At 26.0% G+C, this 17,185-nt stretch overlaps 1 protein-coding gene across 3 annotated transcripts in view; it reads left to right on the plus strand.

Annotated features, from left to right (window-relative positions):
* Window positions 1–17,185, plus strand: part of LOC107439742 (phosphatidylinositol 3-kinase regulatory subunit alpha) — a 99,038-nt gene that overhangs the window by 78,725 nt on the left and 3,128 nt on the right. For all 3 annotated transcript variants that reach the window (XM_043044325.2, XM_043044326.2, XM_043044328.2), the window contains exons 6-19: window positions 141–275; window positions 362–442; window positions 737–785; window positions 2,158–2,274; window positions 4,169–4,267; window positions 5,123–5,233; window positions 8,776–8,982; window positions 9,870–10,077; window positions 10,555–10,655; window positions 11,604–11,766; window positions 12,776–12,874; window positions 13,880–14,060; window positions 15,130–15,389; window positions 16,358–16,534. In XM_043044325.2, the coding sequence (XP_042900259.1) occupies window positions 141–275; window positions 362–442; window positions 737–785; window positions 2,158–2,274; window positions 4,169–4,267; window positions 5,123–5,233; window positions 8,776–8,982; window positions 9,870–10,077; window positions 10,555–10,655; window positions 11,604–11,766; window positions 12,776–12,874; window positions 13,880–14,060; window positions 15,130–15,389; window positions 16,358–16,534 (1,988 nt within the window). The remainder of the gene's footprint in view (window positions 1–140; window positions 276–361; window positions 443–736; window positions 786–2,157; window positions 2,275–4,168; window positions 4,268–5,122; window positions 5,234–8,775; window positions 8,983–9,869; window positions 10,078–10,554; window positions 10,656–11,603; window positions 11,767–12,775; window positions 12,875–13,879; window positions 14,061–15,129; window positions 15,390–16,357; window positions 16,535–17,185) is intronic.

Raw genomic sequence — 17,185 nt, forward strand, 5'->3', positions numbered from 1 at the left:
ACTGTGTACAAATTTATTTTAATGAGATGTATATTTGATTAATTTTAAATTATTAATCTAGCATTTATCTTATCTTTACAGATACTCACCTTATACATTTAATTAAATAATAGTATTTAAAATATTTATTTCATTTTTAGCCTTTAAATTTGTGGACATCTTCAAATGTTGTTGAGTGGATGGCTGCCCTTAATTTATTTAGATATGCAGAACTATTCAAATCCAAAGATATCAAAGGCTGTGATCTCATGACATTAGACAGGGATAAATTAATGGTAAAAATGTCTTTTCAATACATATATGTTATAAAAAAAATTTCGTTAAACTGGATGTATATAATTTTTGCCTATTTTAATTTCAGAATATGGGTGTAAAAGACGAATTCCATCAAAAGGCTATTCTTGTATGTGTTGATTATCTGTGTCAAAGAAATAATTTAAATGTAAGTTTTGTGATATTGATTTTTTATAGTTATTTGATGTTTTCCAAATAATGTATGTAAAGTAATTTAAGATTACTATTTTATTGCTTTAAGATCTATGTATCTTTTTTTAATTTTATTTTAACTGCTCTACCCAGTCTGTTGTCAAAAATATAAATGTACTGTAAATAATTAGACAAATGAGTGATTACTTTTATGTTTCATTTTATTAAATATTTGTATAAATGCTTATGTTTTTTCCTTTAAAAAATGTGTTTTTCTTTTTAATTATTGACAATGTCTTTTTGTTTTTAGCGATCTCTACAAGAAACAAAATCTCAGACTGGTCCCTCTCTTAGAGATGGTATGTTTTAGTCTTCTTTTTTCTTTTTTGCTAACTTAACAGTCATAAATTTATTAAGAAGTGTAAGGAAAACGGTATCTCAGTATCTATATTCATATAAATCTTTTCTATCAAAGTTTTTTAGTAAAGAAAGTTTTTATTTTGATTTCTTAATTTTACCATTGATTTTGAAAATGCAACTATTGGCTTTTTAAGAGTCCATGTTGTAATATTTTTTTTTTTTAAAATACAAAGTCAAATGTTTGAGCATAAGCATTTCTAAGCTGCAGGAAAACTCATAAAAGCAATAATTTTGATTAAAAATCTCTATGCATTTATGTTAAGTTGTGTTAAAATGCTTATCTTACTTTATTTGTCTTAGCCATGTACTAAAGTGATTAAAATTATTGAAATGTACATATTTTTTATTTTATTTTTTTTTTTTTGAGAATCTTTACCTTAAAAAAGTATCTTATTTTAAAAATGTGTTGTTGTTTTTTTTTAACTTTAGATTTCAAAATTGTAAATGAAATGTGTCTACATAACACTTTTTATTTCTCGTAGTCAGGAGCTTTTTATTTACTTAATTTCATATAAAAGGATTAGACTTAAAAGTCACGTGTGAGGAGTTGGTCTCAAAAATATCCTTTATGTTAGAGTTTCATTATGATTATTTGATAATGAAAGCAACTTTAATGTAAAATGAATATTATTCAGTTAATTAGGATTTCAAAACAGTAAATAAATTTTTTTTTATTATTTCCAATGGCAGGGAATACAATCAATAACACAAAGGAACAATAAAAATAGAAAATAACAAAAACCGAAGTCATCTTCCCAAAAGCTCTCTTGCACGCCAATATCTTGCGTTCTCCGATTCAAGTCCGTGGAGCCTCCTACAGCAATGGAGGTGCTCTCTATTCATTGGTGCTCCAGAACCACACAGTTGACACTGAGGGTGTTCATAAATACCTATAGTAAATAAAATATGTTTTCAAACACTTTATTTTCAAAGTCAATTTTAGTGGCTTTTTATTTATTTAATTTCATATATAAGGAATGGACTTATAAATCACATTTGAGAAGTGTGTTTCAAATATGTCCTTTATGTTGGAGTTTATATAAACTGAAGGGGAACATGAATCTGACTCATAAAGGTAACTTAGGTAAACTGGTAACTTTGTAAGCTAAGTTAAAATCTATGTTGATCAAAACAAATATTGGGTTTATCATTGATTGAAAAGGACGTAAAAGTAGTAAATGTTTTTCTTTTTTGTTATTAGATAATTAAAAGTTAAAATTTTTATTCCGCAATTATGGTAGTCGTATCATTAGTCTCTTATTTTTTTTCATTTTAATTTTTAAAAAATCAATCGTATTTGTTTTGTTGCAGGTTCATCTCCAACTGGTAATCATCAACTACTAGAACAAAGTTTTTCATGTGTCTTACAATGTGACAAGTGTCATAACTATCTTCATGGCTTAATTCATCAGGGAGTTGTGTGTCAAGGCAAGTGATATTTATATTAAAACTGTGATAGATTTGATATGCAAAATGTTTTATCACTGAAAAAAAATTCACAAATATTTTACTTCGATTTTCATGTACTTATTATTTAAATTTTTTAAACCAAAGTATTTTGAATCATGATAAAAAGTTATATCTTCCAGTCATTACTCATGGAACAGAATGTTCCCTTATAACTGCCCTTCATGTATATTTTTTAATTTCTTGTCAGACGTGAAATTAAAAAAGCTTACACATTAGAAATTGCAACTTAATATTTAAGTGTAGGAAGAAAAATGCTATTAAAATCTAACAAATGACTACTGACAAGACGGAACTATAAACATTAAAACCAGTTTGAGTGGTGAAGTAATCAACAAGAAATAGAAAGATGACTATTTGGAAATAAACGNAGTCATCTAGTAAAAATTACGGTCGTCATCCAAGCATTCTTGTTGGCACCCTTTTCTGTATCATTCATGTTGGCAAATGCCGCCCTTTTTTTAAAATACACAAGAAAAAATTAAATAAATGTGAACAAAATCTAAAAACCGACGTATAACCGATTCTGTGCGTCGTATAAAGGATATATTTTTACATTAAAATGAATAGGAATGATTTGGGACCACACTAAAACGTCGTATAAGTGATCGTCGTATAAACGATGCTCCACTGTAGTTATATCTTCCAGTCATTACTCATGGAACAGAATGTTGCCTTATAACTGCCCTTCATGTATATTTTTAAATTTCTTGTCAGACATGAAATTCAAAAAGCTTACACATTAGAGATCGCAACTTAATATTTAAGTGTATGAAGAAAAATGCTATTAAAATCTAACAAATAACTACTGAGAAGACAGAACTAAAAACATTAAAACCAGTTTGAATGGTGAAGAAATCAACAAGAAGTAGAAAGATGACTATTTGGAAATAAACGCCTTCAAGTTCTGTCGTCAGGCAATCCAACTGGTTTTGATGTTCTTTCATCTGCCTTCTTCACTAGTGTTTTAGCAGATTTCAATAAAATTTTGTTTCTTTCTTGCTTAAATAGTCATTTGCAACCCTAGATATATAAATTATTTTGATTTCACTTTTAACAATAGTTCTTAAGAAATGTGAATATTAAAGGCAGTCATAGCAACATCTTATATACATTTTAATTATGTGTGTTTTAGTATTGCATAGATTGTTACTGTAGTTCAATCTTATCGTTTCTTTTTGACAAATTTCCCCTTAATTTATATGTACGAGTATGGAAATCAAAATGTATGCTAAGTGCCTTAAAGTTATTTTATAGATAGCATTAAAGTCTGCTTTTTTTAATCTTCCATATTCAATTCAATAACATGAGGCATTGTAATATTTTTGTACTAATTTTAAAATGCAAAAATAACTTTTACAAAGCAATTATTTAGTAAATTAATGAAAAAAATCTTAAAATTTGCCTGTGAATTTGTTGGATTACCTGTTCGTTACTGTAAACAAAATTGCTATACAGGACTTATTTGAGTAGTTTAAAAAATTATTGTTATTTTATTTTTCAGTTATTTATTTAATATAAATATATTTCATGAAACCAGGGGCAAAACCTACTATAACTGTTTTTCTGATGAAATGATAAAAATATGGCAACAAACTGTATAACAAAATACATTTAATCTGCTTTTCTCTAATAAATTTGAGTTGTGCTATATTAAGGAAAATTTTAACTGACCGTCCATTTGGTAAAGCTGGGGAAAAAACTTGAATGATGATATATTTTTCCTTCTTCAAGAGTGCATTTACCAGACTTTGCTACCAGACTTTGCTCGTGACTCAAATGTGTATTAAAATATTTCATATAATGTTATATCATTTGTTGTAAAATTCACTGTAATTTTTCTTTTTTTGAACAGAATGTGGTCTCATTTGGCATCGTACATGTGCTGCTACTGGTTTACCTCAATGTAATACTGACAATTTAGAAAAAGCTAATAGGCGGAATCTAATATCAGGTATGTATGTTTATTACTTCTCATTGTTTTTTTGTAATTTTTCTTCTTCAATATAAGCTTTTAAAATATTCATAGAATTTAGTTTTTTGTAGTCTGTTGGTTTTTTTCGCCTTACATTTTACTGCACCAAAAGTTTTTTAAACATTAAACTTAGAAGTATCTAATGTTATATTTATTTTGTCTCCTCATGCTATATCCAGTGGACTCTAACTCAAATAGATTTAGTTTATATTTTCTTTTTGTTTGAAAATTAAATTCAAAGGAATTTCCTCAACGCTTTTTAAAATTCTTATTGCAAATCTTTATGAAACTAAATATATTAAACCTAATATTATAATTATGAAAAAAAAATATTTAATTCTTGTATATAGAGAAATACAACTGATTGAACTACTTCTGAATCTTTTTTGTCACAAAATTATTTTTATTTAAGATTTTTTAAGGGCTCCTTTTCCTAAGTGAAATAAAAACTTATCATAAATAAGTGATATAAATAAATAAAATTCTCATAAGTGTTATAAATAAATGTATAACAAAGTAGTATTCATTAACATTGAGTGGGACATAGTGATTCCCTAGAGAGGCACGAGGATACTTTTGGAGTTACTTACTTAATACACTACTATAAATGCATTTTAAAATTATTGTTTAAGATATATCTCATTTATTATGAAAAATTAGCTTCGTAATTATGAAAAACCTTTTTCTTTATAGAAGTTTTTACAACATTGATTTTTAATTGAATATTTTATAAGATTTTTTTTTCTTTTATCAGATTTCGTTCTTTTTTTTATTTCATCCCTCTTATACTTGCTTCCTTTAATAATGTTTCCTTAATATAAATTTCTATTTCAGCTATTTTTGGAAAAGATTTAAGTAGCCAATTCCTACCATCTGTTCAAAGTGCACCTTCTCTAGTCATTAGATGCATACGTGAAATTGAAACACGAGGATCAGCATTGAGCAGTAAGTCTATTACTACATTTGTAATCTGTTAAAAAATATTATTGAAACTTAGCAAAAAAATCAGTACTCTTGAAATAAATTCAATAAATCCGTAAAACTAATTTCTTTCTTCTGTTTAGACTTGCTAGCAATTATCATTAAAAATCGTGCATATATTGATTTACACTGTGATTGTCACTAAGTTGATAAATGGTGTTAAAATTCATTTTTGACTGGCAAACTAGAAAACATATTTAATGTGAAATCATTTTGAATTCAATGAAAAACTAATACTGTATCAAAATAATAATGAGGACCAAGTTTATAATTTTCTTTCAAAAAGAAAAAGAAATTGAAAATTATAAAACTTTCTTTTGAAATAAATTTATATGAAAAAGTGTTTTCAGATTTATGACACTAACTTTAAAGACTATACAAATATTGTAGGCATGGACCATTTGATTTATTAAAAAAAAGGAAAATAAATTCTCTTGCAAAAATCACTGCAGTTCTTCGCAACTTTGAATAGCAAGCAGATGCCTTTTCTTCTGATGTTTTATTTTTGAAATGTTAATGATATCATGCTACCAAAAAAATCAAACAAAAAGACTTTTTTAAGAAAAATCTGCTTAATTTGAGCCATCATCAGCCTTTATTTTCAAGGATGCGATGTATTTTAAATTTTATTGTATTACTTGATACCATCAATTTGTGAATACAGTATTGTTGATCACATGATTTGAAGGGGTCATTTTGCGCAAATTTTTCGATGTGCAAACATTAAAAAAAATGTTAATGTGTGTTGTTGTTGTTTTTTTTTTTTTTTTTTTTTTTTTTTTTTTTTTTTTTTTTTTTTTTTTTTTTTTTTTNACAGGCCGTTATAAGACCCCATCTGCTACGAAAAGATTAAAAAATGCATAATATGTAAAAAAGTAAAAAGATGGAAAAAAAAAAGATTATTTTTCCTAACAAGTAAAGGGAAGAGGTGTGTGCCATATACAGTGGAAAAAGGTTCGAAAAAACGGTAAGCAAGGGCATTGGACATTTCTCCCTTCTCCCTTTTTGTAATAAAAAAGGAAAAGACGTTTTTTTTTTTTTCTTTTAAAAAAGGATGATAAAAGTAAAAAATGTCACCTGGAATCTAGGGTTGCTGATGAGCTAGAAATAAAAGAAGGCTTATCAGGTTCAGCATCGCCAATATCTCATCTTAAAAGTCTTTTTTTTTCCTTACTTTTTAAAAAAAAATCCATTTACTCAGATTTTAAATTTTATTTTTAAGCAAACTTCAAACCAATTATTTCAAATAAGTTTACCTTAAAAAATATGAATGGAATTAAGTTATGCAGTAATTAAGATTTTAAGGGATTTAAATTGCAATTAATAAGCGTCTGACATAAAATTTCAGGCACATATTAAGAAGAAAAAAAAGAAAAAACTATTTTTCTTACTAAAAAAAAAAAAAAAAAATCAAAAGCTGTAAATAATTTGCAATATATTTTTATTGCACAAAATTTTCTAACTAATATTTACGAAACATTGTTTTATTATCAGTGAATGGCTTCAGGTTTACGTAAGGAATTTACAACGTAAGCTTACTTCTCTAACCTATAGAAAATGTCATTAAAAACAGTGTTTAAATTCGCAAATAGTAGTATATATATATATATATATATATATATATTAAGTTTGCCTTTATTTTCAGACACAGTTATTTTGATCTAAGAGAAACAGTTTTCTTTAATTTTCAAAATCAATTTCGAATAAATTTTTTATCTGAATGAAAATAAAAGTTTTGTTCAAATTTCTTTATTAATTTTAGTAAAAATATAATTTCGATAATCTAACACAGTTTTTTAGAAACTATCAAAGAGTTTATTACATTTAAAAAATATCAAAATATGTTTTATCTGTTAATTAGAGCGCCAGAGAAAAAAAATATATAAGGGACACCGGTGTCCTATCTGCGTCAAACAGTTGAATAATAAAATCTCGGAAATGGAACATTCTTCGAAAAAGTATTTTTCAAGCACTACTTAACTGATCATTCGAGCCCTGGGTATTGTCATTTATAAAAATAAGATAGCTTAATCTTTCAGATTCTGCAAAATTTTAAACTTTAATCTTTAAGATTGAGCAAAATTTTATAAATAATCTTATAATTAATCTTAATCAATATTCTGAGAAATTTTATGCATACTATTAAAAACTATTTGATTAAAATCTCTATTTAATAAAAAATAGTAGGTTATTAAAATTATTTTTGAATCAAAAAAAAAGTTTGAGTAAACAAGTCTCGAGATTCGATGTCCGAAGTGGAAAAGAAGAGAAATTTGTGAGTTATGGTATACATATTACTTCAAGCTAAATTAATTATTCACGAAATATATTATAATTAGGCAATTTAATAAAAAATTTATTAAAGAGTGATTTATCTTAATCTTAACTTTTTACATTTGATGATTTTGTAAAAAAAATTGAGTAAAAAAAAAACATTTTAAAAGATCTAAAAAGAGGACAGAAAACAAGAAGGAAAGAAACTTTTCCAAGGTCTAGATATTCGTCGCCAAAAAAGGGCTGAACTAACGTTTTGGTAAATGGGGTGTTTTTAAATTATCCAACAATTTGTTGCTGTGTGCATTCTTTTTCCACTAGTCTGCTGAGTTTGAATGAAGAGAAAGGGGAATCGTTTACACCCCCTTTACTATATCTGACTGGGTGGGAACTGTGGTCGAGTTCAAGTGAAAAACCTTCCTTCGGAAAACTGCCGTAACAGGGGAGATTGAAATCCCAGACACTACCGGAATGAAAGAGTTAAAGTGAAATCATTTTGAATTCAATGAAGAACTAATACTCTATCAAAATAATAATGAGGACCAAGTTTATAATTTTCTTTCAAAAAGAAAAAAAATATTGAAAATTATAAAACTTTCTTTTGAAATAAATTTAAATGAAAAATTGTTTTCAGATTTATGACACTTACTTGACTGTTCAAATATTGTAGACATTGAACATTTGAGTTATTGAAATAAATTCTCATGTCAAAAGCACTGCTGTTCTTCACAACTCTGAATAGCAAGCTGATGCCATTCCTTTTGATGTTTTATTTTTGAAATGCTAATGATATAGTGCTACCAAAAAGTAAAATAAAACAAATAAAAAGACTTTTTTAAGAGAAATATGCTTAACTTTGAGCCATGATTAGCCTTTATTTTCAAGGATGCAATGTATTTGAAATTTTATTATATTACTAGATACCATCAATTTGTGAATACAGTATTATTGATCACATGATTAGAAGGGGCCGTTTTGCATAAATAATTTTTTAATCTGTTATTGTTTTTTTTTTAAAAAGTTTTCCTATTCAATTAATTTTAAGTTGTCTCGAAATTTAAGGTGAAATTTTATTTCTGTTAGTTGCAACTAGCATATCATCTTAAATTAAATAAATAAAAAATATGTATATTGCAAATAAAAAGTTTTGTTCTTCATGATTGTAATTGTATATTGTCATCACTAAACTGAATTATTCAGAGATTGATGCTAATATGTTTGTTTTATTTTAGATATTGATTTATATAGAGTGTACCGAACATCTGCTCCTAGTGATGTTGTGGCAGAACTACGTCAAAGGTTAAGTGAAGATGTAGATCGCACAAACTTAGCAGGTTATGAGTTGCATTGCATAGCAAGTGCCTTAAAGAAATATTTGAGAGAATTACCTAATCCAGTTTTTCCAGTTCAATTATATGAAAAATTTATTGAAACAGCAAGTATGTATTATTTTTTAAATAAATTTGCTTCTTTAGGTCTCTGTTTTTTATTGCTTAACTTTAAAATTGATTTGAATATATCCCTCTGTTATTTTTAGAAAATTTATAAAGTAATTTCAGAATTAACTTTGATTATCGTATACTTTACTATTCATTAGTAAGTTTTTGTATTGTTATGTTTTCTTCTGAATTCCTGCATTTGAAAGTGGTATAAGGATAATAAATTTTGAATATAATGATTAAATTCAAATTGTAATATGCTACAATTTTCAGCTTTAACTGTTTATAAAAATTCATTAAAATGTTATTTTATTGATTATTTGATAGGTTTTTTTTAATTCATTTATTTATTTATTTTTCAATTATTCTATAACATTTGTCGGACATTTTTTAAGCTTTAAAGATAGTAAAAATAAAAACATAATAATTTCAATATATACTTCATTAAGACTAGAGTGGATGTCCTTTGTTCTAGATATTAAAGAAACTAGCAAAACATGTTCTTTTATTCTGCATAATATTCAGAATTTGGTTAAATGAATCGAAACATGAAGTTGTATCTCTCATTGAAAAAGATTAAAGAGAATTGGGTTTTTTTAAATTTATAAAAAAAAATTTCTAGCATACAAACTCATATTTTACTTAAAAATAAAATTTTCTCCTTAACCAATTAGACAATGATATTACTAATTTTTATTTTCTTATGTATATAAAGTTATTAGCAATTATTCTTGAATAATAAGCATGGATGACTAATACAGTCTTCCAATTTATTTACAATTATGTTTGTAACTAATTTATGTAGTTTTTGTAATTGATGTAAACACTTTTTCAAAAATTATTACTTGTGTTTTAAACACTGATTCAAATTTATAAATTCTTTCCAGAGATCCAAAATAGTGATTTATGTGTGCAAGCATTAGAACAGTTGGTTCATCAATTGCCAATTCATCATAAGTCTGTACTTCAAACTTTAATGAGTCATTTCTGTCGTGTTTGCCGCTTGCAATATTCAAGGGGAATCAAAGAGCCACCGACTATTTTAATTCAAGTACTTTGTCATATCCTTCTTCGTCCACCTTGGGAAAAAATAGTGTAAGTGAAATTGAGCTGTTATTTAGTTTTTTTTTTATTGAAAGGAAAGGAAATATAATTTAATTTCCTTGTTGAACTGAAGGAAATAACTAAAATGTGGTTTATACTTTTCAAGTTAAATTCAAACCAAATATTACTTAAATTGGATACTTATTTTAATTGATTTAGTAATTATACTTATATATTTAAATATGGATTTATTAAATTTTGCAGTTAAGTTTTATGGATAAAAAAAAGCTTTAAAACGTCTGTATAAATGACATATATATATATGTATAGAAACTATGTTAAGTTATAGTAATGAAAAATATTTGTGCAAACTTTACACAAAAAAAAAAAGTTAAAATTGGAGTCTCAAGTCATCAATTAATACAAGTTTAAATAACTAAACATTTGTTTGATAATTATAGTTACAGACCTGAATAAATTTTATTCAGTTATAGTAACCTATTTGATATCTATTTTCTTTATTTATAGCCAAATTGTCTATAACACAGAAGCGCACATTAGAATAGTTGAATTACTGCTGTTGAAAGGAAAATGGGGTGAACACATGCCTGTTTTTGACTCTGCTCCAGGTATTTTTTTACATATTTTGTCATAAATTACTCAAACTATTGTATTTTTAATATAGTTTTTTACTGTCAATCTATTTTTTAATGCATTACTTATTTATTATTGAAGTACAATGGCCTTGTTTAGAACCCTAATGAAATATTAAATTTAGTTATGTTTAACTTAATTAATTTTGTTTGTTAGCTATTTTCAACCATTTGAATAAAAGTATTCTGAATTTTCTTCAAAGTGGTTTTTTTTAAAAATGGCAAGAGTGGGATGCAAATGTTATATATTTTCCTAATGTTTTGAAATAAACCTAAATTCAGAATATGCTAATTTTTCCGAAAAAAATTTCAGTTGCTTTAGAAATAAATAGTTTTCCTATTGTGTAAACTCTATACTATGTACTAACTTAATCATTTTTGTAAATACAACTCTTAAACATATATTAAGATAACAAATGTTAAATTTTTATCGCTTTTAGTAAACATTTTAAAGTATTTCTAATGTGTTATTTGTTGACAACGAAATATAAAAATACACACATTTTTAAAGTTATGAGTTCAATGATAAGCTTTGGGTGACACTGATTTTAATTTAGTTATTTAGAATGAAATAATACAATAGTTTTAACAAGCATAATGAAGCTAATTGTAGTCCTTCCTAATCTATAATATTTCTTAAACGTCGATGCTAATTATATATTTTTAAATGTTCTTTAAAAATTGGCAGAATCAATTGCAAAAGCAATTGATTCTGCATTATTCGTCTCCATAAATGGCAAATACATAAGATTGGAGCCGTTAAAAAAAAATATTATAAAAAATTGCATAAAGAAAAAACAGTAATATGATACTTAACAATGATTATAAACACATTAAAACAAAAAAGGTGAATCTTTAAAAACAAGTGTTTTTAAGTTAATCTAAGAAAGGTTTATGTATTTATTTATCCAATTTTCATTTCAGCTCTCCCACCTCGACGTGCCTCAAAACTTACTCAGCCTTTCCCTGATACCATTCTGCCGCATAGTGGTTCTGTCAGCATCTCTTCCAATAATAGCATTCCTCAACGACCAGAGGGTCCAATGAGCCTTAATGAAGCTGAGTGGTACTGGGGTGATATTACTCGGTAAGAGTCATTCTTGGAAAAAGTTGCTAGTTTTGGTTATTCAAATCAAATTGTAATTGTGCCAACTTTTCGAAAGTTTCTGTAAGGTTTTATTTTTGTATTTAATGTGATAGCAAAATATTTGCATACATGCTTGATTCCTGTTTTAAAAAATTTGATTTAATATACTTTTAACTACCACTACATTTCAATATTTGAGACATACTTAAAAAGGTTCAGTTAGTTACCTTAATGTGTTTTAAATGATAGGTGAATTAAGTATTTGCCTAAATAGTTATTTCACTACCTCTAAGGAAACTCTTTTTGTGAAGAGTGCAAAAGTTACAGGTATGAAATAGTGATAGCATTCTTCAAAACCCTATGCAATTAAAAGTATTTCAATTAGGTGTGTCTTTGAGATAAATGTTTGCAATAAACATTCATATTCTAAGATGTGTAGACAAGAAAAAATGCAAAAGGTTATATATTCCTTTTTAATATTACCTTTATAATGCTTTAAATGCTATTTATTTATTTACTTTTTAATTCAATTTTGAAAATGTGAACTTTATAATAAAAAGAACTTTTAATGATTATTTTTTATTCAAAATATTTTTGTCAAGATATATTCTTTTAATCATCTTGCCACTTGTTCAATACTCTGTAAATTACTATTTATCTTTCTACTTCATTATACATTAGTGCTGTGTGTAGTTTTTTTGATCATTAGTTATTTTATTATATTTCACGGATATATAAAAATTTTTATCAAATTTAAATACCTTCTTTTGTTTGAAATATTTATTTCAAGATTTTGTGTTTTAATCATCTAACCTAAATTTATGTTTTGAATTAAATCTCTTAATCCAGAAAAGTTATAAGTGTAGGAAAGTAAAAAACTCTAATATCAGTTTTGCTTTAAGTGGTAGAATTAAAGGTGAAAGTGTAACTTAAATTAATACTGAATTGATTTTGCATATATCAATTCATTATTTATTTATTTGACTTAGTGTATTTTGTGCATTTTTAGTGAAGAAGTTAATGAAAAATTAAAGGATACTCCTGATGGCACATTCCTAGTTAGAGATGCTTCAAATAAAGGTTCAGGAGAATATACATTAACTTTAAGGTTAGTATCAAGCATTTTAATTTGTATTATTTTTAATGGTGTTATAAAGTGTTTCATAGTTCAATCAGTTCTTCTATTCTTAATTATTACAAATATAAAGCAATAATTATTTAGATTATTACAATAATTAATTTGTTAATGTACATAATTAATATGGCAATAATTAAAGTGCAATGAATTTGTCTTTAATCATTCTTTATATTTTCATGTTTATAAAATTACCTTAAAAAATCATTGCCTATTTTTCTTTACCTTTCTATTTTTACATTGCCTTTCTATTTTTTTATTATATTATTTTTCTTTATTTTATTTATTATTTTTTTTTCCATTGTAGATTTTTTAATCATGAATAAAAGAAGAAAAAAACTTTAAAAATGAAATTTAATGATTATTTATCAATTTTTTCTTTCAAAATCTGCTGATGAAATTATGACTAATTCTGGAACTACCTTTATTGTAAGGAAGCTATTAACAAAATACTCATATGTATAAAATTTAGAAAGATATTTTGAATAAATAAGTATGTATTTTATTAAAATCCTTACATTTTTGAGTTTTTAGATGTAGTTTTGTATATGAAAAAAGTTTGAGTATGAGATTACCTAGCAAGCTCCATAAAAAAAGTCTTGTTCTTCCAAAAAGCTTCACCAATTGTGAAAGATTTATATATTATCAATTGTTGTGACTTGATTTTATATATAACTTTGTAATTCTGTATAATTGGCTTAATTAAATGAATAGGTATATACAGAATTATATATAGATTTATAAAAAATATAACTTTATAATTCTATATATAAATCTATATTTCATTTAATAAAGCCAAATTTAGAATAACTTTTTTAGATTACGAAACATATTGTCTTTTTTTTTTTCAATTTAGTTATGTTTTAGTTTTTTTGTCTGGTCCTAACAAATAATTAATAATTTTTTTTTATGTATAAATTGAAATCTGTGGTTATAAATTTATTATTCTTATCTTCCACTTCCAATTTATTTCTACAGGAAAGGAGGAAGCAACAAATTAATTAAAATTTGTCACAGAAATGGAAAATATGGCTTCACAGAACCTCTGATGTTCAATTCCGTAGTAGAATTAATAAATTACTATCACAATGTTTCTCTGGCACAATACAACCGCACTTTAGATGTTAAGTTACTCCATCCTGTGTCAAGGTTTCATCCAGTAAGAAATAGCTTTTGTTTTATAAATATTCTGTGTTATTCTTTTATACTTCTTTAATGCCATCAATATATTTAAAGGTAATGAATCATGATTTTAAGGTAAAAATAGATTTTATAATGCCTGTAAAACATTTTACCTTATCTGGATTTAAGAAAAAAAATCTTTGATTTCAAATTGATTTTTATCTTTTTCATAGTTAAAAAAGTTTTAATGGTATGAAGAGCTTAAAGTACTATTTTAATAAGCTGAATATTTTCCCAAAGGAGCATTTTTACATGGATTACAAATTTCCAGAATTTCAACTAGATGGATTATTTCATTTCAGAAATATTTCATTGCTTTCATATTATGAAACAATAACAATGCACCTTGCCTCATTTTTCAGAACATAATCTTTTAAAACAGCCATGATAAGAATGTTATGTAAATTTAATCTTGATCAGAGGATGTAGACAGCATCTAAAATGGTACCTCTTTTCTTGGCATTTACCCCCGGGAGAGAACTTTAGCCTTGGCAGTTATAATGTGGCACCTTTATACCTATAAATGCTTGCTGTTTTATGGGCTACATAATCAAAAACCTGATTCCAGCTCTCCACTTGCGATGTAAGCAATACCCCTCCTTGCTTACTGCATCATTTGAAATGAGTGAATATGTGTCATTAAACAAAAGTCCTAGGTTACATTAATTATATTGTTTTCTTTCCAATTAATAAATGAAAAAAGTAGTTATGCTTTAAACCAAAAAAATTCGTTGCTAATATCTCCTTCATACTGCAAATGCAAATATCATCAAAAATATATTTAAAAAATCTGTTATTGCTTTTAATAGTTCTTTATAAGTCATTAAAAATAAAACTTATCAAATTCAATGATTATGATGAACAATGGTTCGAGGACAAGGTATGATTATAACTTATGAAGTAAACTGTTAAAATTATCCTGGCATCTTGGTAAAAAAAAGATTATTTTTACTGAAGTGTAATTATTTCATTTAAAGTTTTCACTATAACATGTTATTTTAGTCTAGTTTTTTTATTTTGATTATTTATCTCTTTTTATTCCATAGACTGGGCTAGATGAAGATGAATCAATTGATGTAGAAAATGTAGGAGAAAAATTAATGAAAATCAATCGAGAATACCAACAAAAGATTAAACAATTTGATCAATTTTATGAAGATCATGGCAAAATTTCCCAAGAAGTATCGTTAAAGAAACAAGCACAAGAAGCATTTAAGTCTACACTAGAAGTATTCGAAGAACAGATCAATATGTTAGAAAAAAATATTGAAAATACAAAAAATACAACTCCTTGTGAACGTCAACTGTAAGTTACACTTAATGTATTTAAAAGTTTAATTCAAACTAAGTCGAACTGCTTTGCATATTGTTTTATAGTTAAGAATATTATTTAGTATATGATATTAAAGGTGTAAATGTTATGATTATTATAATATAGACTTTACCTAATTATTATTAATTTTACAAATATGGGGAAAAAAGCTATTTAGAAAATAATGTAGATTTGAACTGGTTTTTTAAGATCCTTTATTTAACAAGATCTTTTTTTAAGAAAATGAATTATAACTTTAGTTTAATGTTTAAGAACCTATTTTAAAGTCTGTTGTTATGAACATAACCTGAATTAAAAAAGAATATTTTAATGAACGGCTTGAAAATACTTTCATTGAAGCTAACAGAAAGGGAACTATCTAACAAAAAATGTCTTCCCTTTAATTAGTTAAACAGATTCAAATAAACCTCCAATTCATTTACAGATTTTAAATTTATTTAGACTCTTGGTCCGTATGTTCCTGTAATGTTTTACTGTGCAAGAAACTTTTCATGGCCAATTCTGTTTCACCTCCATTGGTTCTTTAATGTTTAGAGAATTGTGAATTTATGTAAATCTAAAGAAAATTCAAATGTTAAGAAGTATTTTGAATTTTTTTTTTTTTTTTTGTGCATGAACTTGTTCTTTCTATACAGTAAAATTTAAATTACTTATGTACGTTCAGGATAATTTTTTGTGAAGAATTTCTTCCCTAATAAATAATCTTCTTAAGACAATATTAAGTAGTTAACGTGGAATTTTCTATTTTTTAATTATACTTATCTTAAATTGCAATTTTATTGTATGCAGTGTACACTATGAAATGACATCTATCATAAAGTAGCATATGTTATTAGTTCCAGTGCCTTCAATTAAGTTTTATATTTCATATGAAACAATATGACTTTCAAGCTTTTATTACTTTTATTTTCAAGATTTTATAATTTAATTGTATTTTTTAGACTGAATGAGAATTATGAATTATTGAAAGCAAGGAAGCACACCCTAGAAGAGAGTAAAAGGCAGTTGGACATGGAATTCTTGCACCAGTCTGCATTCCAAAGATCTCTAGATAGAGAGATGAACACCCTGAGGCCAGAAATCATGAGACTATATAAACAAAGACAAGATTTGCAAGCGTGAGTGAAATAATTCCTTGGTCCATTTTATTTTTTTAATCTGAGAGTTTTAATTATGCTATGACTCTGGGCAAGATTGATCATGGTGCCTAGCGTTTTGAGAAAGTGCTTAAAGGTGCTTATTTTTGATGATCGTTTTTTAAAAGCCCTTAAAGGTGCTTTTCTCATGGGGTGTTTTTAAAAAGTGCTTAATTTTTCAACTTCGAAAATAAAATTTTTTCCTTTGCCGTGTCGATTTTCGCCGCGTATTAAGCAGAAGCATGGTTTTCACTTAGTTCTATTCAACGTTTTCACAAATCATTCAACCACAATCCATATCGGCGTACCGTCGGCCAACAACATATGATAGTACCCCTATCATGTTACATGTTTGATGAAATACTTGGGAGTCAGCATGTGCGTCTACTGAACTGGACTCGATGAGATTCTTGCACTCTCATGTGCAACTCTGCTGCATTTTGCAAGATATTCTCCATTTCAAACTTCATTTTCCACCCTCTGATATTGAATCAAAAATCTCAATCTTTTTATTGTGGCTAATATAATCGAGCAAAGAATTCTTTGTCTGAAACTAGTTATTTTATAATGATTATGTAAAGTCTTTAAGAACTATTTTGCATTTTATTAATGTATATAGTGCTTAAAAATATT

Source organism: Parasteatoda tepidariorum, chromosome 1 (genome assembly GCF_043381705.1).
Source record: "Parasteatoda tepidariorum isolate YZ-2023 chromosome 1, CAS_Ptep_4.0, whole genome shotgun sequence".
Classification (NCBI taxonomy): domain Eukaryota; kingdom Metazoa; phylum Arthropoda; class Arachnida; order Araneae; family Theridiidae; genus Parasteatoda; species Parasteatoda tepidariorum.